Genomic DNA, 27450 nt, shown 5'->3' with positions numbered 1-27450 from the left:
TATTGTCTGATAGAGAATTTTTTTTTATAATAAAAAGAAGATTGACCTCATAGACTGAATTGAGATTGATAGAGTTTTCTATAAGACCAAATTTAATATATATTTTCCCTCCTTCTTCTGCAAGTTTTGTAATTTGCATTCCTTTTACCAACATATAAAAGTGGATGGTAATTAAGTTGTGTTTTAAATGGTCTGTTTAAAACACATTATTTGATTTCAACCTAAAAAATGTTAGCATCTGTATTTAAACATTAACTAACAAACACTTATTAACTTAGAAGCCAAACAACAAAAAATCAGCATTATATTTTCAATTAACATATGAAGATATGAATGAGGCCATATTACGCTTTTGCAGCTGAGGATGATGGTTCGGTAAAACCATCGAAACTGGTCCTGTGAAAAATTTGAAAATATAACGCTGATTTTTTGTTGTTTGGCTTCTAAATTAATATTTGTTCAGCGTTGTTATTGTATATTAATTAACAAACACTTTTTACTGTACACCGGTGCTTAATGCTTCATTGCAGATGGGATTAATTTGTATCATAGTACTGACTTAATCCCATTTACTAAAAATTTTAGTAATATTTTCCAAACATTAAGTGCTAGATGACAGTTGTATGCTTTACTTATTCAGTGTACTAAGCGTGATGTATTAACATATTGTTTTCATCAAATACCCTAAAGTTTCTTAAAGCACCATAGACTGTTAAATTTTTTTTTTTTTTTGAATTAACATAAATAACATATTGCATAATGTGTTTATAAATGTAATTGTTTATTAATGAAAGTTCATATTTTCAGTGCATGGATTTTGGATTTCACACATCACTCGCTCATACTCTCATGGTTTCCATTAATGCTGAAGAGTGCCTTAAAAAGTCCCAACAAGCAAGCATTGATGGGATGAATAAGTGCATTACTAATCTAGATTCAAGAGTTGACAAGCAGCGATTTTTAGAGTACAATAACTCTGCTTTCATGGTGCCAAAGAAATTTGAATTTCAACCTCATAAAGGCGATGAGGTGAACTATTTTGTATTTCTATTTTCTAGTTGCATAAATATATGTAAATGATTGAATTTTAAATTATGGTAAACTGAGGACCATAAATATATTATTTATACATGTGTGATAATTATTAAAGCTTCGAATTTAATTTGCAAAGAATTAAAAATATTCCTCCCATTTGCTATTTTAGTGCAACAGTTAGCACATTGAGTCACCTATATGGTGATTCCATTTTTAATTCTGACTGAAGGTGTAGTGTTCCCTCCCCCTGAGAATTTCTTGCATATAAATCCCTTCTTAGCCCTGCTATCTGGTGTCCAGATTAAAAATGGTAGGTGATAATTTGGTTACCATTATGGTTTGATCAAGTATGACTTGGGACTTCTTGGGAGCAGCATTTTGAGAAGGGTTAGGAATTAAAGGCATTTCTGCCACATGTTTTAAAAGTGCAGTGATTTAACATATTGAACTCATGATTCAGAAATTCAACATTTAATTCCAGGTGAGGGAACATTTATTATTTTTCAAGTATATTTTGCTCTCAAACACTGCTGGGTTTCTAAATCTCAAATTAAAAAGTGAATGATAAAAATGATGCCCACCACTTTCTAGTGTGGACTGACCTTGGCCTATGCAAATAGTCAGTTAACTTAGATTGATAGATTGAGACATTCCTTTTCCTGTGCCACATTTTGGCTTGGAATGAGGAAATTAAAGGCATTATTTTTTTGTGGTGCAACAGGTAAACTAATTGAACCATTTATTCAGAGATTCTGTACTTGATTTAGGGTGAGAATATAATTGATATTTCAAGGAAGCCTTTTTTCTTTGCAGTGTGAAGGTGCCAGCATCTTTTTGTGGTTTGGCCAAAGTTAATGAAGATAGAAACTTATGGAATTTTCTTGGAGCTGCATGGCCCACCAGCGGCCGAGCGGTAGAAGTCGCTGAACACTGGTAGTTCGGTCCGAGGTTAGAATCCGGCGAAATGGGCTGGCTGCATGGGTGTTTTCGTGGTTTTCCCCATGTGTAGCGTGTATACGAGCCAGTTTCTCTTAAAAAGTCCTCCACGAAGGCATCCCTCCCCTTAGGCAGATAGCCCTAGTGTGCTTTGCCATAATTAAATACACTCTTGAAGCTGCACATTCATGAATTTCAGTATTATTACTTTGAACCTTTATGCCCAGGCACTATTATGAATTTTATTTTGAATTAATTCGATTTTTAAATTTTGAATTTTTGAAAATTTTTATACATCTGGGCTTGAACATAAAGCTTCGATAGTTCTAGACATTGTACTTGAATTACTTTGCATTAAATATGATCGAAACTGGCGATTCTGTTGCACTTTGCAAAAGAGGATTGTGAATTTTTTATAATTTTGTTGCCTAATAAATGCTGCAAGTGTAGTTGTTCCATCAAAAGTGTTGTTTTGTAAGTGCTAGGTAATCTATTTTTTACCTATGACAACAACAAATAGAAATAGTAACAAGAATTTGCATTCAAAACACTTCTGACCTAAATGCTGAGAACAAACTTTTCACATGCTTGAAATTATCACTTTATCATAAAGACCAGATTTATTTCAACTTAATATACAGTCAAAAGTCGTTAATTCGGACACCCATAATCCGGAATGATCTATAATCCGGACCTCAAAGCTACAAACTTTCTGCGCTTGACGCATGTGCAGTTGTTTGAGCGTTGTTTTTGCGTTGTTTGAGCAGAAAGTTTGTAGCATTCAAGGTGCAGCGCGCAATGAATTGGAAGTTGATCTGTCAGCACTATCCTTATCTTCAGGGCAGATGTTTTTATTTTATTTGGCTTATAATTCCTTACTAAATGTAGTATTTCGTCTCAATGTACTCCATCTTTGATATGATTTAAATCAAATTCCTCGTCATTATAATTTGCTTCCAATAGTGAAGAAAGTGACACAGAGTTTATTGAAAATGAAAATATTTCTATTGACAAATTAGTCGGTATTCTCGACACAGCAATTATAGGACTTAAACAGCGGAACTTTGTAACCGAACAAAAAATTATGTCTGTTTATAGAATTAAAGAGAAAGTATTATCACATAAAATGAAGCAACTTAAACTACTTACATTGAAAGAAATGTTTAATAAAGTAAACAAATAAATATTAAGCTCTTTTTTTTTTCGTGTGTGTGTGTGAATTTTGATACCCTTTAGATCATAATTGTTCTTTATTTCATAAATTACAGTTTCATATTTTTAATTTTATAATTTCTGCATGCCATCTTACCAGATTTAAACTGATGATCTATAATCCGGAATCGCCGAAGTCCCGACGAGTCCGGATTAACGACTTTTGACTGTATTAATACAAATAAGGTTTTATTTGCTATTTTGAATTAATAAATGAAAGATCCTGTTTGCATAGTATTTCCCTAGCATACATTTGCTGATATCTTTATGAAGGTTGATTATGTTAAAAACATATTTTTGTAAAGGTGCAAGCACCTTTATATTGCATCATTTTAGATTTCTGCTTTGATGAACCCTGGTTGATCTATATACAGATAATGGTAACTTAATAATGATGAGGATCATTAGAAACACCTTTTTCGTGTATATGTTATTCCCAATCTCCTCTTGATCTGTATCTGTACAATATATCTTCTGATCTGTGCAGTTAAACAGTTCTTTAGACTGGTGATGGTAATAATAAAAGATGGGAAAAAAAGTCTCTTAATGAAAAGAAATTAAGTTCTGTAGTTAATAAATAGCAGCATTTCTCATTAGTGTATGCTTCAACATTCTTGAGCTATTGCTTGTGTAACTATGCATTGATTTTCTGTTAACACATTTTTTAGTAGCTCTATATCAAAAAATAGAGATGCATGAATTTATTTTGTATTAATATTTTAAATTAATCAAGTAATGATTCCAAAAATAAAATATTCTGTCATGTAGGTGACACAGATTTGTGTTGAAAAACCCATCCAGGAAGAGCTAGAACAACGATTTAAAGTGGTCAATAACCGACTTACTTCCCTTAAAACTGAAAGTGAAGAGGTATGAAAAATTATTTTTCCTGTTAAATTTTTATTATCTTAAAAAATGTGAAGAAATAATATATCTGTATTCTATAAATAGGAAATTTCTTGCTAGATTCAACTTATCCATTATGTGACCATTTAATTTGCCTAGTATTCTTATAAATTGGTTTCCTGATACAGTACATTCATGTTGCAAAGTTTTAGCTTTAGCAACCAAAATATAGTTTTGTTTTAGCACTTCACTAGACTATTTCTTTATGAAATTACTCTTACTAAAATAGAACAGCAATCTTGGACAATTAGAAGTCATTATACAAATTGCAAAAGGATTATTGTTATATTTTTGGGTGAAGAGGAAATCGGGAAACTCTGAAAACGATAAAAGCCTGTATTATTAAGGAGGAGGATAAGCAAGTCTAGCTTCGAACATAGTAACATAAACAACTGCCTAGAACATCAAATTTTCAGAGAGCACAGTTTTTCTCACGAGCAACAACTAAAGTTTTTTTTTGGGGGGGGGACATTATTGACCTACTTAATTTGTGTGGGGTACTGCTGGAACTACGGTACCAAAATTCCTGGAGCCATGCCTGATGAGAATCACCTCCACAATAACTAGCTATATTTATTCATATTTTCATATCTATTTACCTTATGCATATTTTCTCTTTAAGTGTATATAATCTAAAGGATAAGCTGTATTTTTTAAGAGACATTCTTATACTTTAGTTTAAAATTTTGGTATTGCAAGTTAAAGTAACTAATAAATTTTAGAATAACATTTATATCAGATATATTGAGTTTGGTATTTATTATATGCATAATGTTATGGTTTGAGACCCATATTTAAAACCGTTATTTTATACATTTTCAAAATATTTTGTTTGACAAAATAATTCAAAATTAGAGAAAGAAGATATATCTGTAACTGCTGTAATGAATTCTTTTAGATTTAGACTATAAAAGGTAAATTATCCTGATTGCTATGGACATTAACACATCTTCAGTGTGAATGCCTTTTGTGACACTACAGTGTTAATCTAGTTCCTTCCACCCTGTTCCAGCATAACCTGATCAGCTCAGTTAACAATTCCACTTATCCATAGCATGAACTGTTATAAATCCTATGGAAGCAAGGGAACAAACATATTGTCCCCTAATCAAACATATTGTCCTAAACATATCGCACACCAAGTGGAAAAAATTCCAGTATAAGTCAGATAATTAATTTTAGGAGTCTGAATATGAGTGGCATGTCATTTGAAACACAGTGAACCCAGCATTTTGGAGGACATTAATTGAGGTAATCACATACCAGTATGGTAGAATATCATCTTGTTGCAATATGAAGCCTTCTTCCTGAGGAAAAACCTTTTGGAGAGGATGTGGAAATAGATTTATCTTGTAACAGTGGACTGCATGGAGAAAGACAACAGTTGGTCATGGTGTAGATTCAGAGAATGATGTTTATGTTTTAGCATGACATGCAGATTTTCTGAACTCCAAGGTGTCAAATTATGCCTCCTTATTTTCCCTCTTAAGCAACACTTGACTTTGTCCGTCTGTCTGCAAAACCATACATCTTCAACCGTACATGGAACACTCTCTATTCTTCTTTGTGAGTTGTTTAGCGCTTGTACCATTTAAAATTCGTATAACATGTAAAAGCTGCAAGTGCTTGTGTAAAACATTACCCCACAGTTGCATGGAGCATATCAAGTTGTCTGCCAGAATGTTAATTTGCCATTGTTTCATAGGTTAAATAGCTGAAATGTTCATTATTGATATATTTTCTTTTTTGCCTGTATGACACATAGTCATACTGATGCTTCTAGTATATTAAATTATCTCCTGACGTGTCAGTTTGCTATGAGCTCAAATTGTACAAATGTTCATTGTTGATGGATGGTCATCCCATGCTTTTTTCTTTGAATAAACAGTTTCTCTTTTCAAACTTGTTTCGCTGAACTTACATTGTGACTGTAAGGTACTTTAAGAAATTTGGTCTAAAAATGTCTCTAACAAAGTTACTAAAGAAGTTTTTGTGTATTATACCACAGATTAAACTTTTTCTTAAGCTGATGCGACCATTTTTAAAAGCATTTTGGAAATGGTGAGTTATTGTCGGATAAATTCTGAAAGTTAATATTTCATATTTCATCTTACATCACAGATATATGATTCATGTATATGTGTATTACATAAAATGCTTGGAAACTTTTATTCATCAAAATCAATTCTAAAAGAGTTATTGAATGTTTTTACAGTTATGTTGTTTATATTCTGAAAAAAAACTCTAGTTTTAAATATATTAAGAACATTTTGCATTAATTTTTCATCCCTCTGCTGTTAGATCTGGAAAACATTAGAAACGGCTGAGAAGACTCTCTTAGAGATGCTGAGTACTAAAGATTTTGATTGCACTGCTATGTTTGAAGAAGATTCTGCAAACAGAAATGGTTTAAAACAGCCTGAAACACTTGCCTTAAAGCGTAGAGCTGATAAGCAAGAGACAGAGGATTTTTACTTAAATGTTAGTATTTATTATTTACTGTGTGTAATTGAAATGGTTTGTAAAAATGTGTTCATGTTTTAAGTGATTCTTTGAGAATACTTATAATTAACTCAAAAATCTGACTAAGGATACTACAGCTCATCTTAAAAATTAGGATATCTTTTTACTGTAGGTTAAATATGCATTTGCTGTAGTGCAAGCTAAGAAATTAAATGTGTGTATGCATATATAAATGTATTGCTTTTTTTTTTTTTTTTTTTTTTCAACAGTGCTTTTGAGCCCGGCTTTGGTACTTCTGAATTTTTAAGATAAATTACAATTCTAGCTCACTGGAGCCCTAAATAAGATGAGCTCCGGTACTTCTTTTTATAAAACTGAGCAACAATTTCAAGGGAAAAAAATAGAATTCCTAACGTTTTAGTTTAACAATAAGCAGATCTTGCAATACTCTATTTCTCTAGGAATACGAGCTCATGAGAACATGAGACGTTCAAATGTGAGTGAGGGGTAAAGTCCCCTCACTCACATGCGGAAACCTTTCCCTTTAAGAAGGGCAATAAATTTGGGGAAGTTTATTTAGGAATGCGTACATTTCTTGCCATGCCATTGTATCTAGTGTATTGTTATCGATGGTTACAGTTAGTTATCCTTGCAAGTTGTGTTCTTAAATGTGACAGCAAGTACAATAAGAGTGAAATACTGAGATAAACTGCTCAAGCACGTCCTATACATCGTATTCCCAGAGTATTCACTAATGTAACCAAATCAGGGGGCGAAAAGCATAACCAGCAACTTTGCATTCATCCTTAGGAGTCATATTCAGAACTCATTTTACTCCTGACACACATCCGCTTGATGGCTATAATTATATCAGCAAAAGGCCGCGGTCGAAGAGAACGTTCTCTCTCACGAAGATTTCTCTCATTTTTTGTTTCCATCCACTCATACCCTCACGCCTTTATTCAATTTTGCCCTCTTTTTAGCATTATCTGAATTTTCATCATCTATATTTTAAGTATATTTAATTTTTGTGATTATAAAAGACTTTTTTCCCCCTACAATAAGAGCTTAAATTGCGCTGGAGCCCACTGGATCCCGGCTCCAATGCTTCTTACGTTTTGTAATAAATCCTAATTCTAGCTGGAGCACACTTCTTTTATGTAATTTAATAACAATTTCAGTAGAAATTTTATCTCGAAAAATTGTTTTTAGCAATAAAATTATATTAAAAATCGCGTATTTAATTTTAATTCATCTCTTTATATTTAGTTTAATTTTGATTATTTAATTATACATTAGTTATTGATTAAATAACAATTTATAAACATTAATTAAATAGCTATTAATTAATGTGATAATAATTAACTATTTAACTTTAAAATTATTAATGAGTTTAATAGTCATTTTATTTATTTATTTACTCTTGTTCTTCTTTGCTGACGGTCTTCCATAGGGCCCCGGCATTTCTAATTTTAGAAATTAAACCCTGAAATGTACTAAAAGATACACAGTCTTTCCCAGCAGTATTAAAGAGTAAAATAATTAACTTTACTAAACATTAAACCTATCTTTTTTTACAATAAAAATGAAATAATTATTATTGTTAAATTAATTTTACTTATACAGATGTTATTATTTTTTTAATGCATGATCTAAAATTAAAATAAATTATTATTTTTTTCTGATGTAAAAATGCTAAGGTTAAGAATGTAAGAAATTTACAATTAGTGATGGAGCAAATTTTATGAGAAGTAACAATCAACTGAGAATAAATAAGTTTACATAGAGCCATATATTGTCTTGCCAGAAGTGTTTGTGAAAATTACATATCAAGCATAGTTGGCTGATCTGTATGTTGTATACATATTCATCTGAATTAATTTAATAACTGCTTTAAAAGTGTATATACTTTTTCAGTTTTTTATTATTTATTTATTTATGTATTTAAACAACCCCTTCAAAAAGAAGGAAGGAAGAAAAGAATTCCATTTTGAAAGCATTAGTTTACAGTCTAATATTTTTAAGAAGAATTAAAACAAAAAATTAAAAAATGGGAAAAAAATTAAGGGGGAATTTAAAAAATCATAATATTCAACGTATAAAAATTAATTATCTTTTAAATAAAATTAATTCAGTTGAAAAAGAATTTTAGTTATAGTAGCTCTGGCATTTGTTTCTTTATGTATTTTTTCTAACATAAAATGATATAAAAAAAAAATATTAAAAAGGTGTATGGTATAAAAATATCTGAGATCCAGAGTCTTTGAGACTTTGGCGAGTCCAGAGATTTCAGAAATTTCTGGATTTTAGATCATCAGTTTAAATTTAGTAAGATGACTTGTAGAAATTGTAAAATTAAAAATATGAAGTATTTGTTTATGAAATAATGAAGCATCTATTATCTTAACATTTTGCGGGCCGCACATTTATCGAAGCACCGTTACGCTGCCGCCGGTTCACGCAGGTTCTACTGCTCGCCAACGGTGATATTTACGCAATTTTTTTAAACATAAGTAGTTGGTATATAATTATTATTAAAGAAAGCACTAAAATAACTGTTACACTATTTTTATTCCATTTTATTCCAATTATATTTTTAATTAGTACTAAAACGTTTTATTTAAAAAATTTAACTCCAAGAATCCATAGTTCTTTTTAGTATGATAATTCTGAAAACATTTTCCAACATGCAGAGAAACAATGCAGGAAGAACACATGTATGTAGTGGAACTTCTTTTCTTTTCGGCAGTGCAGACTATACAGGCCCTTCGTGGGTTATGAATTCTCCCATTACCATAAATGCGTGTTATTCTATGTTTTCTCATGTCCGCAGTAAGTCTGCCTGGTGGATCAAACCTCGGCGATCTTTCATCACATTGAGCAGCTGATCTTGATTGTTGCTCCTCTTCATTCCCATTAATCCATGCTAGTGCAAGGTTTAGTAAATTTGTTTGAATCTAATAGGATTTAAAGAATTTGTTATGTATATCTGGAACGCGTTGAGTAATGCACATTTTATGAGATATAAAAAAAACTTTTTGTTTTGCGAAGTATGGAATAACACAATAGGTATTGATCGGCGTGATCAACACCTTTCATAAATTTATTATACTTTTGTATGCAAATTGGTTTAATGCACTTCTTTTTGGTTCTTTTACTCATACATTCGACCAAGTCTGCTGAAGTTATCGTAGAAATCATCATTATAAATTTTTTGGCCAAATTCCATTTTTGTACCACAATTTTCCCTTTTCTACAAAATTCCATTGACTTATTTTTCAATGTAGCAGATTTTAAACAATTTGGCACTCTTCTGTGTACTCTAATTGTGCCACGGATATTTGTTTTATGCTTTAATAACTCCTCTGCAACCTTTACACTATTGTAATAGTTGTCCACATATACATTGTACCATAAATTTAAATATGGCGATAGCATGGACAATATTGTTGCAATTAGCGATTTTCCTTTCGCGCAATATACACTCATGTCCATAAATTAAGGATAATGCAAAATCAGGCAAAAGAGTTAGAAGCAAAATTTGACTTATTTGTAAAGCATATTTATTGAACAAAAGGTAAAGAGCAAAAAAAAGATGCTATATGCTTGATATTATTAAAAAAATTAGCGATTTTGTTCTCACTGGAGCAAATTACAAAAAATACCTATTTACAAAAAAACAATATTACATGGTTGGTATGATTGTTAATACATTGTATGTCTCCCAGATGATACAATACAGTCTGTACAATGCCTAGGCATGCTGAGTATCAAATTATCGATCAGGTCTTGGGAGATATTACACCACTCAAAAAGTAATGCTCTCTGAAGTTCCAGTAGACATGTAGGAGGAGGTTGACAGGCTGCAACTCGTCGGCCAAGCATGTCCCACACGTGCTCTACTGGATACAAGTCCAGTGAGAATGCTGGCCAGTCCATACGGGTGATATCCTCCGATTGAAGGCATTCGCTTACGATGTTTGCATGGTGAGGACGGGCGTTGTCATCTATAAACACAAATTGTGCACCCATGGCAACCCGAAACAAACGTACATGTTGTTCCAGAATGACATCCCGATAGATTTGGCTTGTCATGGTTCCAATTTGAACATGCAGGTCAGTTCTGGAACCCAGAATAATTCCACCCCAAACGAGCACTCCTACACCACCGTAACGGTGTCGTTCAATGATGTTTTCTTGGTGGTAACGGGTACCTGGAGCTCTCCATATGAAAGTCTAGCGAGAATCAGACTGCAAGCTAAACCTGGACACTTCGGAAAACATCACACAAGCATATTGTTGCAGTGTCCACGATGCATGCTCTCTACTCCAGGCTAACCACAGGTGACAGTGAGTTGCAGTAAGTGGAACACATCTGACAGGTCTAAAAGCATATAGACCAATCTGCCCTAAGCGTCTGTACACGGTCTGCCTTGAAATTGTCGTACCAGTGGCTGAAGAGAGCTGACGAAACAGGTCTGAGGCTGTGCTCCTCCTGTTTCTTATACCGGTCCTCATTCGGCGTTGTAACTCTGGGGCGACCTGTGCTGTAATGTCTACTCACATTACCATCATCTTGGAATCGTTGCCAAAGCCTGGAAATGACACGCTGGGCAATTCCAAGTTCGTCTGATACTTCCAGTTGGGTACACCCACATTCCAGACGGCCGATAATTCTACCACGTAAAAAATCATCCAAATGCGTCCTTTGTGTCATAACTATTAGATTACTGCACTGAAATGCTTATAAAGCGCCTGCGAACAGTTTTACTTGTTTGCCTGTATTCCTTATATATCACTCTCTTACACTCTCGTCATTGTGACGTACCGTCGGTGTCATCTGTTTACTTCCTGAAATTTGCATATGATTCTTGAAGATGTGTGTAGTGATTTTTACAGGTGATATATTTATTTTAGAGTTCGTTTTCCTCATGACTCCAAATTATTCTTAATTTATGGACATGAGTGTATTTCTAAATTGCATATATAACCAGATGTCGCTTCACACACCATATGGACTAAAATTCTATATTTTACAATTTTCGCAGGATTATATGTATGAAAAGATAGCCTGCCCTTCCATTAAATGATACCTTCATCCAGCGATAATTCTTTCTCGGGTTTATAAATTTTTTGAAACTTTTCTACCAGGCACAAGTAAACTGGTTTTATTTTATCAAGCCTTTCTTGGCAATGCTTATTATTACTGAAGTGCCAATACTTCCATAACTGCCGAAATCGGTTCCCTGGCATAGTATTGCCAAAAATAGGTGTATGTAATCCAGTGTGAGTAGATCAATAATCGTCTTGTTCTGGTTTTCTTACTATTCCCATTAGGATAACAAACCCCAAAAGTTTTTTCATTTCTACAACATGTGTATCAATCAAGGCTTTATTCTTTTTGATTCATTGTTGTTATCATTATTCTGCTGATTATGATATAAGTTTGTTTGTGTGGCAAGCAAATTAAATAAATCGTCCCCAATGAACAATTCCACAGTTGATAATATATTTGGTGTATATGGTACCTGTAACCCAAACCATTCCAGGCAAGCATGAAAGTTAGGTTTAAAAGCAACTTCTGACCAATCATTTGCCACAGAATTTTCTTCATCACTTTCAGATTCACTAATTGTTGGTCTTCCCTTATTTTTGAATTGTCTCACAATTATATCGCTTCCACTGTCTGAATCACTTTCACTATCAGAGCAATTATCCTCTTCTGATAACAGATCAACATATATTTCCTCATCGAAGAGCATTTTGAAGGATATCTTTAAATCTAATGTAAGTTTCCGATATTTGAAGGCAGCGAAAGACAGTCTCAAACTAACTAAACAAGCGTCCACAAAAAAAGACAGTCTAATAATAGACAATAATAGACAATTCAATAATAGACAGTCTGGTGAATTGGGAGAGGAAAGCAGTTGAAACCAAAGTTTCCTGATCGTCAAATGTTTTGCTATAGTATGTCTATCTATACAAATGTCGATGTGAAGCATCGGCGTTGGCGAAAATAAGTCACGTGTCCGTGACAACGGCCGATAACTGTTGCTGAGCAAAAGTCATGCCAGCGTGACAGCGGCTTATAACCGCTGGCGAGCAAAAGTCACGCCAGCATGACAGCAGCCCACAAAGTGTTAAGGAAAACAAAATTTACAAAAAAACAAATTGAATATTTTTTTTATTTTACTAAGCATTTGTTTCAATATGAGATGTTTTGTTTTTTTTTATGCTGGTAAATTCTCTTTAATTTTATAATAGACATAATTTCTTGTTCTGTTTCAAAATTTCGTTGTTCCATGTTCTGCAGTTGCCATGTCAAGAATTCCCACTAAACTGTGAATTGAAATCTTTTCATTCTGAAAATCTTTTTCTTCACTATCAGTAGTGATATTTTCTAGGTTTAAAACCATGCTAGGCATTTCTCAATTCGTTAGTTGATTAGCTGATTGGATCATGGTCATCCTAATGAAAATATTGTTATATCATCTTCATTCATTATCAGTTCTTCACATTTCTTTAGAAATTCTATTAATTTGAAAGTTTCACCTTGTATAGCATTAAAAATATGTGCCAAAATCAGGCTGTAATTTTGCCTAATTTTGAATCACACTTTCTTAGAACTGAACTGCAGTTTTTCTTTAGCCAAGACCACCATACAAAGCAAATACCAAATACGTTTTCGTTTTGCAGACCCTGCTACAGCTCCAGAATTAGATTAGAAACTCTTTATACATAATCAAAAACGCAAGCTGTAATAATAAGTCTGCAAAAATTAATATGTGGGATGAAATTAAGAAAGTTAAGGAATAGGGCAGTTGGCAATGTTAACTGCTGTGGAATCCAATTCTTTCTCTTTTTTTTTTTTTTTTTTTTGTTGTTGTTGTTGTTGTTGCTCTGCAAACAAAAGAAACCCAGTATAAGCAACAACCCTCCCACATAAGTCACTCAAGGACCAGACACATGTTCATGGCTAACATCAGTCAATATGTTGTCATTGGCTACCATGCCATTCCCTTCCCAGCTGGTGTTTGAAAGTGGCATAATAACTTTTAAGGCACAGCTGCATTTTTTTTATTATTATACCATGCATTTCTAGACTTCATAAAGAGACAAAATTCATATAAGAAAAATTTGCTGATGAACCAGAGATCTGAATATTAGATCATTTCAGACATATGACATCAGATTTTAGACTTTGTACTGTTATCATTTGAACAAAATTTTAAAAAGTGATTTATAATTTGTTATTGCAAAACTCTATAACTATTTTGTTATATTTTTAATGGAGATCACAAGCCTTCGTAAAAAATAAGATATTTTATAATAAAAAATATAAAGTTTCAGAAACCTAGTTTTATTTATGACATTAATGATGTAAAATAAGTTGTTGCAAAATGTTAATAGGTCCAGACAAAATGATTTATTAAATGACTTGAATTAATCAGTATTGAGTGGCACATGGTGAACATCACTAACTGGTAACAAAGTGTATTTATGCTGGTTTTGATTTTGTCAGAACTCATAAAGGTATTATTAAAAAAATTGATAGTGAACATAATTTGATACTGATCATAAAATGAAAAACAATGCAATTTGAGTATTTGGTGTCTGGGGTATTGTACAGGAGTTCTATGATATCATTATATTCAATTATATACTTGCATTATATAGTTATATTCTGCTACCTAATTTTTGAAATTAAAGCATATCTTACTTTTTAATCTTTGTAGAAATTCTCCGAATATATCATGACAAATAACTTGATTGCTCGACTTCAAGCAAAATCAGATTTGATTCGTCGTGGCCTTGGTATTGAAGGAGAAGATCAATCAATTGTGCCTGGTGGAGCATCACCGCATATTGCTGTTCGTCCCCATAACTTACCTCAGAGGCTTCGGAAGAAACGTATAGGTCGCACTCCTCTTGTTGGGCAACCTAAGCTATTTGGGGGAAGTTTAGAGGAGTATTTAGAAGTGAGTGAATTAATAATTATATTTGAAAAACTTTGCAGTATTTTTCATGGATGTGTATAACAGATACCCCATATTCTGAATAATATGTTCAGAGACTATTAGATTACATGAAATTTGTGGATAGTGCTCTGTATAGCATTGTAATCATGTAGCTTTAATGAAAATAAATAAAAAAAAAAAAATAAAAATATAAATTATGTACCAAAATTAAACAACAATAGTAAATTACATACCAGCATTAAACAAGTTGTAGTCATTACTAGCTCCATTTAAAGTATTTTTATATCATAAACTTTTATTATTTTAAAGTACTTTCTGTGTCTCACGCTTAAAAAACAAGAGCTTCCTGCATTTAATTCTCAGAAGGTAATAAAACTTTGATAAAGTACTATATAGTGCTATAGCATCACTGCATAGTGGTGTTATCTGGTTCATGCTATGTTTCAGTACTTGTTGATGATCTGTGAACTTACTGTGGGAGGGCAATACTAAACAGTTTCAGGTTTGTGCATCTTGCTGTTTGCCTTATAAAGACATGATTATATTAAGAAAGTGAAGGCTTGCAACCAGAAAGAACTTAAGTTTTATGAGACATCTTAAATGCATAAGAAATATTTAAAATGTTTTAGTTTACCTATTTTCATGTAACTTTCTTTCATAATTTTTTTGTGCAGTTTCTTTGTAACATTCACATTTCTCATTTTATCCAAGTTGGTTATTCCTGGATTGCTGTAAGTTTATCTCCTTTTATATAGTTCACTGATGGTGTTTGCCTTATTATCAAAAGTTTGTTATTGATTTTAATCTACTTCCTGATAAGCTATCAAATTCAAATTTTGTATGCACACTATAATGCAGTGTGTTGGAGTGTTTTTATCTAAATTTAATTTAGATTTTTTTTAATTTAATGTTTAAATGATTTTTTGCATGAATTCAACAAATTCAAATAAATATCTTATTTGTTATAATAAACAAATTTTTTCATTTAACAAAAAAATTAAAAATCCACAAAATTTTGCTGATTGCATTACCATAAAGAACAGAAAATATCTTTAAAATGGAATTTTTATAAAATTTTTAATACATTTCTGAATTTTTGGCAAATTTTAAAGTTTGCTCCCTTTTTTTCAACTATTTGGCACTTATGATTTTAAAACTTCAGTGTCTAAAAAATGTATCGCTTACAAAATTTTGAAGTTTTCACTGCTTATAAAACAAACTCTTCACCCTCTTTTAAAACAAGAATAATAGAAAAATATTAATTGGTCAATTTTCTATAATTTAAAAACTATACCACAGTATGTAACAGAAGGACAAAGTATCACTTCTTCAATTTCGAGGTTATGATTTTATTGCATTACTATTTTTCTTGCTTTTTTGACTTCTCATTAATCTCAAAAACAAGAGTTTTTCTCAAACTTCTCATTAATCTCAAAATCTACGATATCATTTTTAATTTTGATTTTACTTTGGTACTTAATGTTATATTCTTTAATGGAGCTTGGAAATTCTGCATCTCTCACAAAAATTTGAAATTTTCAAAGATCATAAAGCAAACTTTTCACCCTCTTTTGAAGTAAAAATGATTTAAAAGTTTTCTAGTTTCTTAAGACAGTTTTCTAGATTTTTTTCAAAAACTGGCCATAGTTTTATAAGCTTTCTTTTAACTAGCTGATGTTTTACACTATGGTCAAATTTTGCTATCCAATTTTAAACAAATTCCTGATAACCTGCCAAGCTCAAATTTTGCACATACACTAATTGTGGATGCCAATACAATGTGGTATGCAGTGAATTTAAAATCGTAAAAACAACCTTGTGTTTAGCGTAAGTATATTGAAACACTCAATCGATTTCGAGGGCAGCTAAAGGTCCCTCCTCATCAGGAGAAAGAAATACCTAGAAAGAAGAAAAATAAATGGGGAAGGAGTCTCAGAAACACGTGGTCCTTATCAGCACTGCACGTGGTTATAACCGGATTTTTAATCAGAGTTACACTGGCCGCCTACTTTTACTGAGCCAGGCTATCTTATCAAACATATAACACAAAGGACAAGAAAAATTAGCGAAGTTAAAAAGTAGGGAGCGAGGGGCAACTGCACCTTCACGCTCAAAATCTGAACTTCGAATAATGGAAAGCAACCACTGAACGGATTTTTATACCCTCTGGTAGTACCAAACGCGAGGAGGTAACGCCATCTATCGGCAAAAATAACTGAATTAAGATTGTAGAATTTTAAAGGCATTAGGAAGGACTGGATTGGACTTAACATTGGATCAGATTTTGATTGAATTCCTCTTCTTCTTTTTAGTATTTTTATGTATTTCTATTGTTTTTGGAAATTCTTCTAGTTTGAAAACAATTAGTTGATGTTTTTTATTGGGAAATTTTGGGATTTTGCTGGTTTTGATTTTATTGCTTTTATGTCTTTTTTTAATTAGGTTCCAAATTTTTTTCTTTTTAATCTATAATTAACTAATTTTTCAGCAGCATTATTGCATGGAAATAATATCAGGATATTTTTGTTTTTAAAAAATTTTGTATAAATAACAACATACTTTAAAAAAGTTAAATATGTGATTATATTTGCTGCAATTAATCTTTTATTTCAAGTCTCTACAGTCTTTTATTATCAGAGTGACAACAGCTACAAGTATCAAGTGCTGGATAGTAATTTTATATTATAATAACATTGTGTTCTTAACATTCTAAACAGCATTCTGTTCTTATTCTATAAAAAGCAAATTAAGTTTATCAAATACTTTGTGGTTAATTTGTTAATTTTCATTATCCAGGCTACTAATCAAGAAATTCCTTTAATCATAAGAAGCTGTATTCGGGTTATAAATTTATATGGTAAGTAATTAAAATTTCTTAAGACTTTATGAATTTAACAAACATTCTCTATTCGTAAAAAGCAAATTTAAAGTTAATTAAATTTTAAATGAAATTGAATTACAAATAAATGATTAATTATTGCTGCAATCTACAACATCATTTAAATTCTGAGAGCGTATGTAAATCAAGTGCAAGTATTGAAATCTATGAATATATAATAAATGTATAATGTATAATTCTAATAAATTTTTTAATCCTAAAAATTTATAAAAATGCATAAGTGAATAATTTTTGAGCAGGCAGGAGACAGATTTATCAAGAGGAAGAAGTTGCCTTCAAACCTAACTTTTCAATTATTCAATTCATATTTCGTCATCCATGTAGGCAAGGGTAAAAGGAAAATTCAAAACCAAAAGTAAAACCAAATGTTGTGAATTACCAAAAAGAAGTTTAAATAAGTGGAATTTAGAGAAATTAGCATGTAAAGACTAGAATAATTAAAGTCGATTAAGAGCAGAAAACCAAAGTAATTTAGAAATTCTTGCCTACAAAAAAACTTCCCTGACACAAATTATGCAAATAAATCAAAAGGAAACTAGATACTATTAATAAAAAATATATAAATAATACTAAAATAATACTGAAAAGGCAAGTAAAAAGCCTTTAAAACTAAGATGTTAAGACTTTATCCTATGTATTGTTAATTTTATAAGTGAATAAGTTACGAATTATAAGCATTTGTAATTTAATAATTTTTAGACTTCGCAGCTGTTATTAAAAAAATATTTAAATGGGATGTTGATTAGGATAGGTTACTTAATCTTCAAAACTTGCTAGATAAGTATTTGGCTCAAGAAATTGGTTACAGTGAGAGAAAAACTGTGAAAATCAGATCCATGTTTTAAGCTTAAATTTTTTTTAAAGAGTTTTATTTTGTATAAAATTTATGTATATTTTATTACTGATAAATATTTCTGATCAGTATTTCTGATATTTTTCAACATGATTTTTATAGCGCAGTTCCTTATTGCTATTTTGTAAAGCGAAATAATAACTTCCAACAATCATTCTTTCATAGGCACTAAGAGTAGATGTTCTGTAATAACTAATGAATTAACAATCATGAGTAAAAAAAAAGTTTGTTTCCTTTAGTGTGTGTGAATTTTTTAAATCCCATAAAAGATGAAAACATATCAAGAGAGACAGGTTTAAGAACATAATTGTGATGCTTAAAAATGTCAACAATAAAGACAGCACATTAAAATGTGTAAAGAGCAGTTTTGCAGTTTTTAGCCACAAATAAGTTTTGGTTTTAGAAGCAGTTTATTAAAACTTCATATTAGATAAAAGTGCTAAATATAATAACTCTCATGATGTGTCTTCCTGTATTCTTTTCTCTTAAAAAAACTGGAATTTCAGTAATGAATGTAATTAACCTAATACAGTCGAAAGTCGGTAATCCGGTCTCGTCGGGACTTCGGCGATTCCGGATTATCGATTTTTCCGAATTATAGATCATCAGTTTAAATCTCGTAAGATGGCATGCAGAAATTCTAAAATTAAAAACATGAAACCGTAATTTATGAAATAAAGAACAATTATGATCTAAAGGGTATCAAAATTTACAAAAAAAAAGCTTAATATTTCAGTAATGAATGTAATTAACCTAATACAGTCGAAAGTCGTTAATCCGGACTCGTCGGGACTTCGGCGATTCCGGATTATCGATTTTTCCGGATTATAGATCATCAGTTTAAATCTCGTAAGATGGCATGCAGAAATTCTAAAATTAAAAACATGAAACCGTAATTTATGAAATAAAGAACAATTATGATCTAAAGGGTATCAAAATTTACAAAAAAAAAAGCTTAATATTTATTTGTTTACTTTATTAAACATTTCTTTCAATGTAAGTTATTTAAGTTGCTTCGTTTTATGTAATAAAACTTTCTCTTTAATTCTATAAACAGACATAATTTCTTGTTCAGTTACAAAGTTCCGCTGTTCAAGTCCCGCAATTGCTGTGCCGAGAATACCGACTAACTTGTCAATCAAATTTTTTCATTTTCACTAACCTCTCTGTCACCTTCTTCATGTCTTTATCCATTTTTTGCAGCAATTCCACTTTTTGTTTGATGGACATCGAAACATACTTTCGTTTTGTAGATCCTTTGGGAGCTCCAGCATCGGAAATTCTATTTGACATAATCGAAAGTTCAAGTTTACTTTTATAACATTGCTCTTACAGTCTGCAAAAAATAATAAGCCGCATCCAATTCGAAGATTAAGGAACAACGCAATCATCAACATTAACTGAAATAGATAGTTTTAGCTTATACCGTCCGTTATACATTAAACGATCCTGCACTTGCTCACACGCATCTGTGCAGTCGTAAAGGTCTTACGCCCACGTGTAAACGCCTATGCGCATGTGCCAACGCGGCGCATGCGCAGAAAGTTTTTAGCTTTGAGGTCCGGATTATGGGTGTCCGAATTAACGACTTTTGACTGTATACAGTATTTATCCAAATGTATTGGGTTGTTTAAATTATTTTTTCACCCTTCTGAACCACCAGAGGGATTAAATGTATTTTTCACCAGCCAACTTCATTCTAAATCATGCTGTCATTATATATTTTGACAGCTGGCATTTCAAGGCTCACATGTAAAAAATTTGCTTGATTCTGAGCAGTTTTCCTTTGGGGGGGGGCTTATTAAATATCGAAAAAACAAAAGCAGCATTTTATTATTATTATTTATTTATTTAAATTACTCAAAAAAGTAAGAGTGATGTTCGAGCAAAGAAAGAAATTGTGCAACTTTATGGACAAAATCTGTTGACGTTATTCACAGGTCATAATGGGTCCACAAAATTTCATTCCTGCAATTTTGATACTGAAGTTGCACAACATTCTAGAAGGCCAGTTGGAACTGAGGAAGACAAAGATACTGATAGAAGCAAACTGGGGAATTAACAACATGAGAAATCATTAAGAGATTAAATTGTTGATTTCAACTATCTGTGATCGTAATGGTCAGTGTATTGGTTCCACGTGTTTCTAAAGAGATTTGTTCTGTGATATCTGGGATATGTTTATCAAATAGCAAGAAAATGATCCATGCTTGAAGTCAATCATAACTAGGCATGAGAAATAGATTGTTTACGATAATATAAAATTTAGGCAGAGATGTGGTGGATCGAACCGCTTCAAAAACTTATATTTATCCCCTCCCCAAAAATATCGTGAGATTTTTGGGATTTTTTTTAAGCTTCTACCGTACAATTCCACAGTTGATACAAAGTGTCCTGCTGTCAAATGGATAAATTCCATCCTGGGATGTGCTAAAGCACTCACCATATTCACTAGCTCTAGCAACCTCAGATTATTATCTGTTATTTTTTATAGACTTTTTAAATGGTGAAACATTTATTTCAAATGAGGATATCAAAAATCACTTAGATCAGTATTTTATAAGCAAAAATCAGAACATTTATGAACGTGGAATCATGCTATGGCCAGAAAGATGACAAAAGGTATTTGACCAAAATGATCAATATATAATCCAATAAAATATATATATATATTTTTCATGAAACAACAAAATTACTTTCTAATTAACCCGACAGAATGATATCGAATTTAAGATGGCCCATGTTTTTTCATAGATATGTGATGGATTTAATTTTTAAGATATTTTCTTCTTGAATGCACATGAACAAATACAGTCAAAAGTCTTTAATCTGGACTGGTCGGGACTTCGGCGATTCCGCATTATCAGTTTTTCCAGATTATAGATCATCAGTTTAAATCTGGTAAGATGGCATGCAGAAATTATAAAATTAAAAATATGAAACCGTAATTTATGAAATAAAGAGCAATTATGATCTAAAGGGTATCAAAATTTACAAAAAAAAGCATAATATTTATTTGTTTACTTTATTAAACATTTCTTTCAACGCGCGCATGCATAAAGCATACATTACGCATAGTCGAAATTAGAAAATTATTTGATGTGTATTCGGGATATTTATAATGACAAGGAATTTGATTTAAATCATATCAAAGACGGAGTACATCGAGATGAACTACTACATTTAGTAAGGAATTATAAGCCGAATAAAATAAAAACATCTGCCCTGAAGATAAGGATAGTGCTGACAGATCAACTTCCAGTTCATTGCGCGCCGCAACGTTTCACCCCCGCCCCTTCACGCAGAGCAGCGTGAAATTGATAAACAGATTTCGGAATGGTTACAGAAACAAAGGATATGCCTTTATCCATTTTTTGCAGCAATTCCACGTTTTGTTTGATGGACATCAAAACATGCTTTCGCTCTGTAGATCCTTTGGCAGCTCCAGAATCGGAAATTCTTTTTGACATAATTGAAAGTTCAAGCTTACTTTTATAAAATTGGTCTAACAGTCTGCAAAAAATAATAAGCCGGATCCAATTAGAAGATTAAGGAACAACGCAATCTGCAACATTAACCGAAATAGATAAGTAGATAATTTTAGCTTAGCTTATACCGTCCGTTGTACATTAAATGCGCATGCGTAAATGCATATGCGCATGCGTAAAGGTATTATGCACTTGCTTAAACGCATATACGCATGCGCAGAAAGTTTGTAGCTTTGAGGTCCGGATTATGGACTTTTGACTGTAGTGTCTTATTTTCTATGGTTTTAGGTATAAAGTGAAGTGTGCATTTTCTATTTTATGTTACTTTTGAAAAACAGTGTACACTTGAATGAAAGTTGTAAACAATTTTGTACTTTTTGTTAATATGCTAATTTAAGATGAGTCAGGTTTTAAAAATTTGGGGGGAAAACCTTTATATTTGGATAAATACAGTATATATGTTTAAAAATTTGAAAATTGTCATGTTTAACAATAGCATTATATTAAGAGTATAAATGTTTTATATATTTATTTTTTTCCTTTTAATTTATTTCAGGACTTCATCATCAAGGTATATTTAGGGTATCTGGTTCACAAGTTGAAATAAATAACTTTCGAGAAACATTTGAAAGAGGTACCATTAATATTCTTTTTAAATTTAATACTTGAGATTTAATATTTGAGAATATTTCCATTACCAATCATGGAATTCTGTTTTGAGGTCTCTCATAATTGTACTGTTTTTTAATTCTGTTTCTCTGTTTAAATAAATCTTTTTTTGGGGGGGGGACATTTACAGGAATTTATTCAGCTTTATATTTTTTAACAATATTGCAATCATTCATTTTTTAATAAAAATTTCTTATATTATTAATAAAATATTCTCTTGGGGTTAAAACTGCACAGCGTTTTACTCGTATTTTTTGTGTGACAAATGTGTGTGAAAATAGTTTACAGTAACAGTATAAAGTCTAGTACAGGACTTCTCTCTGGGTGAATTTCAAAAGTTTCAGGAGGAAATGTGGTCAGCTTTTTATTTACCTATTGAAGACTTATTAGTTCATTAATATAAAGAATTTTATTCAATTTTTCACATTTATTTTTTAAACCGCTGAATAAATGTGTATGTACGTAGCGTATTCGGAAACTAAGTACCGTTTCATTCTAGAGCCGTCGCAGCACTGTGGTAGGCGTCCCGCGCATGCGCACTAGTCTTTCTTGTTCACTGACTTTCAATTGTCGCCATTTTGGTTGCTCTATGTTGTGTTTTCAGTTTGCTGTGCACATTCAAAATGTTTAAGACAATTAGTTCTCCCGCTGACTGTGAGATTCGTGCCATGATTAAATTTTTGAACGTGAGGAATGTTAAACCGACCGAAATTTATCATCAAGTGACAGAAGTTTACGGTGAATACGCGATAAGTGATGGAATGGTGAGAAAGTGGGTAAGAATGTTTAATGCAGGTCGAACAAATGTCCATGCCGAGGCTCAGAGTGGTCGGCCTTCTGTTTTTACCGATGATTTGGTAAGGAAAGTTGATGAAGCAATTCATGAGAACAGACACTTCACAATGACAACTCTTTCAGAGGCATTTCCACAAATTTCACGTTTTGTTCGAAATTGTGTCTGACCGCTTGAATTATCGCAAACTGTGCTCCCGATGGGTTCCAAAAATGCTCACTGATGTTCACAAAACAAAACGACTTGGTAGTGCCCTGACATTTCTCACGCAGTACAGTGATGAGGAAGAAAACTTTTTAAACCAAATTGTGACAGGTGATGAAACTTGGGTGTGTCATTTCACACCGAAATCGAAACAACAATCGATGGAGGGGAGACACACTCATTCTCCGAAAAAACAAAAATTCAAAGTGACAATGTCATCACAAAAAATCATGTGCATTGTCTTCTGGGATAGGAAAGGCGTTTTGCTTACTGAATTTCTTCCCAGAGGTGAAACCATTAATGCGGCACGATATTGTGAGACTTTAAAAAAACTAAGGTGTGCCATTCAAAACAAACGAAGAGGAATGCTTAGTAAAGGAATTGTGTTGCTCCATGACAATGCTCAGCCCCACACCACTGGTGTCACTCAATCGTTAATTCGACAGTTTCATTCGGAGCAGTTCGATCACCCGCCTTACAGCCCGGACTTGGCGCCGTCCGACTATCACTTGTTCCTGCACATGAAGCACGAGCTTGGTGGCAAGCGCTTTCGATCTGACGATGACACGAAAAATGCTGTGGAGTCATGGTTATCGAAACTGGCGGGAAGTTTCTTTGACGATGGTATACAAAAACTGGCCACCCGCTATGACAAGTGTTTGATTATTGGCGCAAACTGTTGAAAAATAGTTTAACCCTTTGCGGCATGGTGGGTCAATATGTGTCCCACCTAATTAATATTTATTTTCTCAGTTAGCAATTTCCATTGAAAATTTTCTAATCTTTTAAAAGTAATCGATTTTAGTTATTATTTTTCTCAGTAGATGTCACTTCTATGCCAGGGCTTAAGTTTATAAGCAAAAAATATTCAAAATAAGATCACAAGAGTGATATCCAGGTATCTCGCATTTTTCAATATTTAAAAAATTTTGGTATACAATTTAGGATATGTATGATTCTTTTTAATATTCAAAGGTATCTTATTTTCAAAAATCTTAATTGGATTCAATATTTTATAACATTAATTTTGCAGTTGAAATAAGTGGGTTAAATTTTGTCCCACCACACACTTGAATTTCCGCTCAATAGATGGCAGCACTCACGATTATTTTTCTTCTTTTTTGCATCTATTTTTTTCGTGATTGCGCGCGATTTTACATCCGTTGTATGCTCTGATGTGCTAAAATGTCTAGAAAAAAAATTAATAACTCAGGAAGCTTTGGATCTTTTTGCTGAATTGCCATCTGATTGCGATTCAAATGCTTCAGATGTCAGTTTTGATTCAGATGAAATTGAAATTCAGGAGAGAGTAACTGAGGTTGAAGTTATTACTGAAGAAGAAAGGGAAGTAGTTATAATTTGTTTCACTTTTTAAAGACACAGAACATCTATGCATGTGGCACTGTAAATATGAATCGGAAGTATCTACCCAAAAATTTAAAAGAAGAAAAATTTATGTCGAGAGGAGATAAATTTTTTCAGTAAGCGATGATTCAATTTATTGCATAAAATGGAAGGGCAAAAGATCCTTTTCTATCCTGTCTTGCGTAGAAAAGGCAATTGAAATGAAAGAAATTAATAGAAAAGAACGAGATGGAAAAACAAAAAAAGTGCTGTGCTCAAACGGCATTATTTCATATAATAAGAATATGGGATATGTCGACTTATTTGATCAACTGAAATTACTATATGAAATAGACCGCAAAAGCAAGAAATGGTGGCACAGGATATTTTTTTACTTTTTAGATGCGAGTATAGTAAACACATTTATTCTATTTAAGTTTGTTTGCGAACCCGATCATGATGTAAAAACAATGAAAGATTTTTGTCTCTCAGTTATAGAAGGTCTAATGGCACATGGAGGCAAGAAAGAGCTGAAAAGGAAACTAAAAAACCGTTTGTTCAAATAAAAACTAAAAAACCGTTCGTACAACCAGAAAAGAGACTAAAAAATATAAGTCGCACGCCTCAGAGAACGAGCAGGAGAAGATGTGCATATTGCAGCACATCGAAAAAAGAACGAAGAACATTTTGGATGTGTGAAACATGTGAAGGGCCTCTAGGCTTACAAAAGAATGGAACAATATGTTTTTCAAAATTTCATGAAAAATAACTTTTTTAAATTTTAATCATATATAAATGTTTTTGAATCAAGTGCCAATTTTAATATTTTATTTAGTATCAAAATTTAATCTTAAAATAATATCCAAGAAAATATTTTCTTTTGTTCCTAAAATTTAAAAATATTAAATATATTGTACAAAATGCATTTTAATGTGTTTATTATCAATATTTTAAGCCTGTTTTTAATGGCGGCCATTAATGTTTACATTTGAAACAGGAGACTAGTGGATTTGTTGCCAATCTAGAGAAACTTAGCTTCACAACAACAAAGATCAAGCATTCATTTATTATTGCCAATTAAATCATGCTTAATTCTTTCTGGAATTTTTTCGAGGAAATAAGCATTTGAGATTTACTTCGTAATTTTTATTATAGATATTTTGAGTTTTTATGTATTTTTGCTTTCTCGCGAAGTGAGAACTGAATTAATTAAATGAGAAATACTCAATCGTCTGTGAAAACTGTTTCTTTTTTGTTTTGTTTGCTTAATTTCTTTTATGCATAGTTCTAGCTTTATTATAGTATTTGAATAGAACAAGTGGCAACGATTAGATAATTCTTTAAATGATATACATTTTGTGCATTCTGAGTTATAATATGAATGAAATATAATACTATTAAGTAAACCTAGCGCCAGAATGTCGCTATGGTAAGCAAAGTGAATTTTAAAGAATGCATTTATTCTGTTGTGGTTTATGCGCTGTCGGCGAAGTAGGTTTAATTCAATCTAATAAGTTTAAATAAAATGCAAGAAAAAATGCGTATAATTTAATATTCCGTACAAGGAAGTCATGTGGTGTACACATCAGATTTTTTTTTAATGTGGAAATAATAAGTGAAATTTTTTTCATTATTCTAAACCAACCTTTGTATAACGAGCAAAAAAATTGGCAGTTATTTTTGTTTATAATTTGAGCATCTCGAATTTTACCGATACTTATATTCTTTCTAATTAATTGTCTTGTATTTTTCTAGGTGAAGATCCATTGGCAGATGTTTCAGATGCTAGTGACATAAATTCTGTTGGAGGTGTTCTGAAACTGTATTTAAGAGAGCTGCGGGAACCACTTTTCCCAATATTTTATTTTGACCAGTTGGTTGAAATTTCTCGTAAGTGAATAATTGTAATAGTATTTTAGTGCATCTTCTTGTCTATTGTTCTTAATGTATCAGTTTACGTATGTTTTGTAGAAATGCCATTTAAATAAATACTTCTGTGCTTTTAAATAAAAATCATCATATAACAATTGTTAATTAAAATATTTACACTGTATTTCTAGTTTCCTCTTATAAACATGAATAGTAGACATGTTGGTGTAAAAGGTAGTGATTTTTAGTAATGAGTGTAAATTCACATATTATGGTGATTATTTTTAAAAATAGTTATCAGATAGTATGATGACCATTTTTAAAAATAGTCTAAAAAATTTTCATATTTCTTAAATTAGTGATACTGGGATTTGGAAAGCTAATTATTTAATACAGTCAAATACTAAAAATCCGCTGACTTGAAATCTGTACCTCTCAAAATGTAAATATTCAGTGTATATGTTCAGAAACCACAACATGGAGAAGAAATACTGAAGAAAAAAGAAATATTTACGAAATAATGGCATGATAATAAAAATACTTATCAAATCAGTGACTTTTTTTTTTTCTATGTAAGAAGGTTAAGAAGCAGATGAGTGCACTCAACTTCTCTTTCAAGTTTATGACTTACATGGTTGTGTTTTCTGAGCTTTGTTATTTCTTGAGATTGTTTTTTTTTTGGGGGGGGAGGGGGCGGGTAGATAAAAATATTTTTAATTTCAGTACTTCTTAATACTATGGCAGGTAAAAAATGCATGATTTTTATTGCTTACAACATTGAAAAACGTAAACACATTGCA

The 27450-nt window shown here is 31.8% G+C and overlaps 1 protein-coding gene across 4 annotated transcripts in view; it reads left to right on the top strand.

The window, feature by feature from the left end:
- Positions 1-27450, top strand: part of LOC118186720 (SLIT-ROBO Rho GTPase-activating protein 1-like) — a 480238-nt gene that overhangs the window by 431925 nt on the left and 20863 nt on the right. For all 4 annotated transcript variants that reach the window (XM_085822299.1, XM_085822297.1, XM_085822298.1 and 1 more), the window contains exons 7-13: positions 808-1029; positions 3952-4053; positions 6391-6570; positions 14289-14531; positions 17328-17388; positions 22328-22405; positions 26537-26671. In XM_085822299.1, coding sequence (XP_085678425.1) covers positions 808-1029; positions 3952-4053; positions 6391-6570; positions 14289-14531; positions 17328-17388; positions 22328-22405; positions 26537-26671 — 1021 coding nt within the window. The remainder of the gene's footprint in view (positions 1-807; positions 1030-3951; positions 4054-6390; positions 6571-14288; positions 14532-17327; positions 17389-22327; positions 22406-26536; positions 26672-27450) is intronic.

This window comes from Stegodyphus dumicola, chromosome 8 (genome assembly GCF_044657685.1).
Source record: "Stegodyphus dumicola isolate Sdum_Otavi_A_Nest chromosome 8, ASM4465768v1".
In the NCBI taxonomy this organism is placed as follows: Eukaryota; Metazoa; Arthropoda; class Arachnida; order Araneae; family Eresidae; genus Stegodyphus; species Stegodyphus dumicola.
Note: the sequence above shows the minus strand (reverse complement) of the source record. Positions and strands in the feature narration are given on the sequence as shown.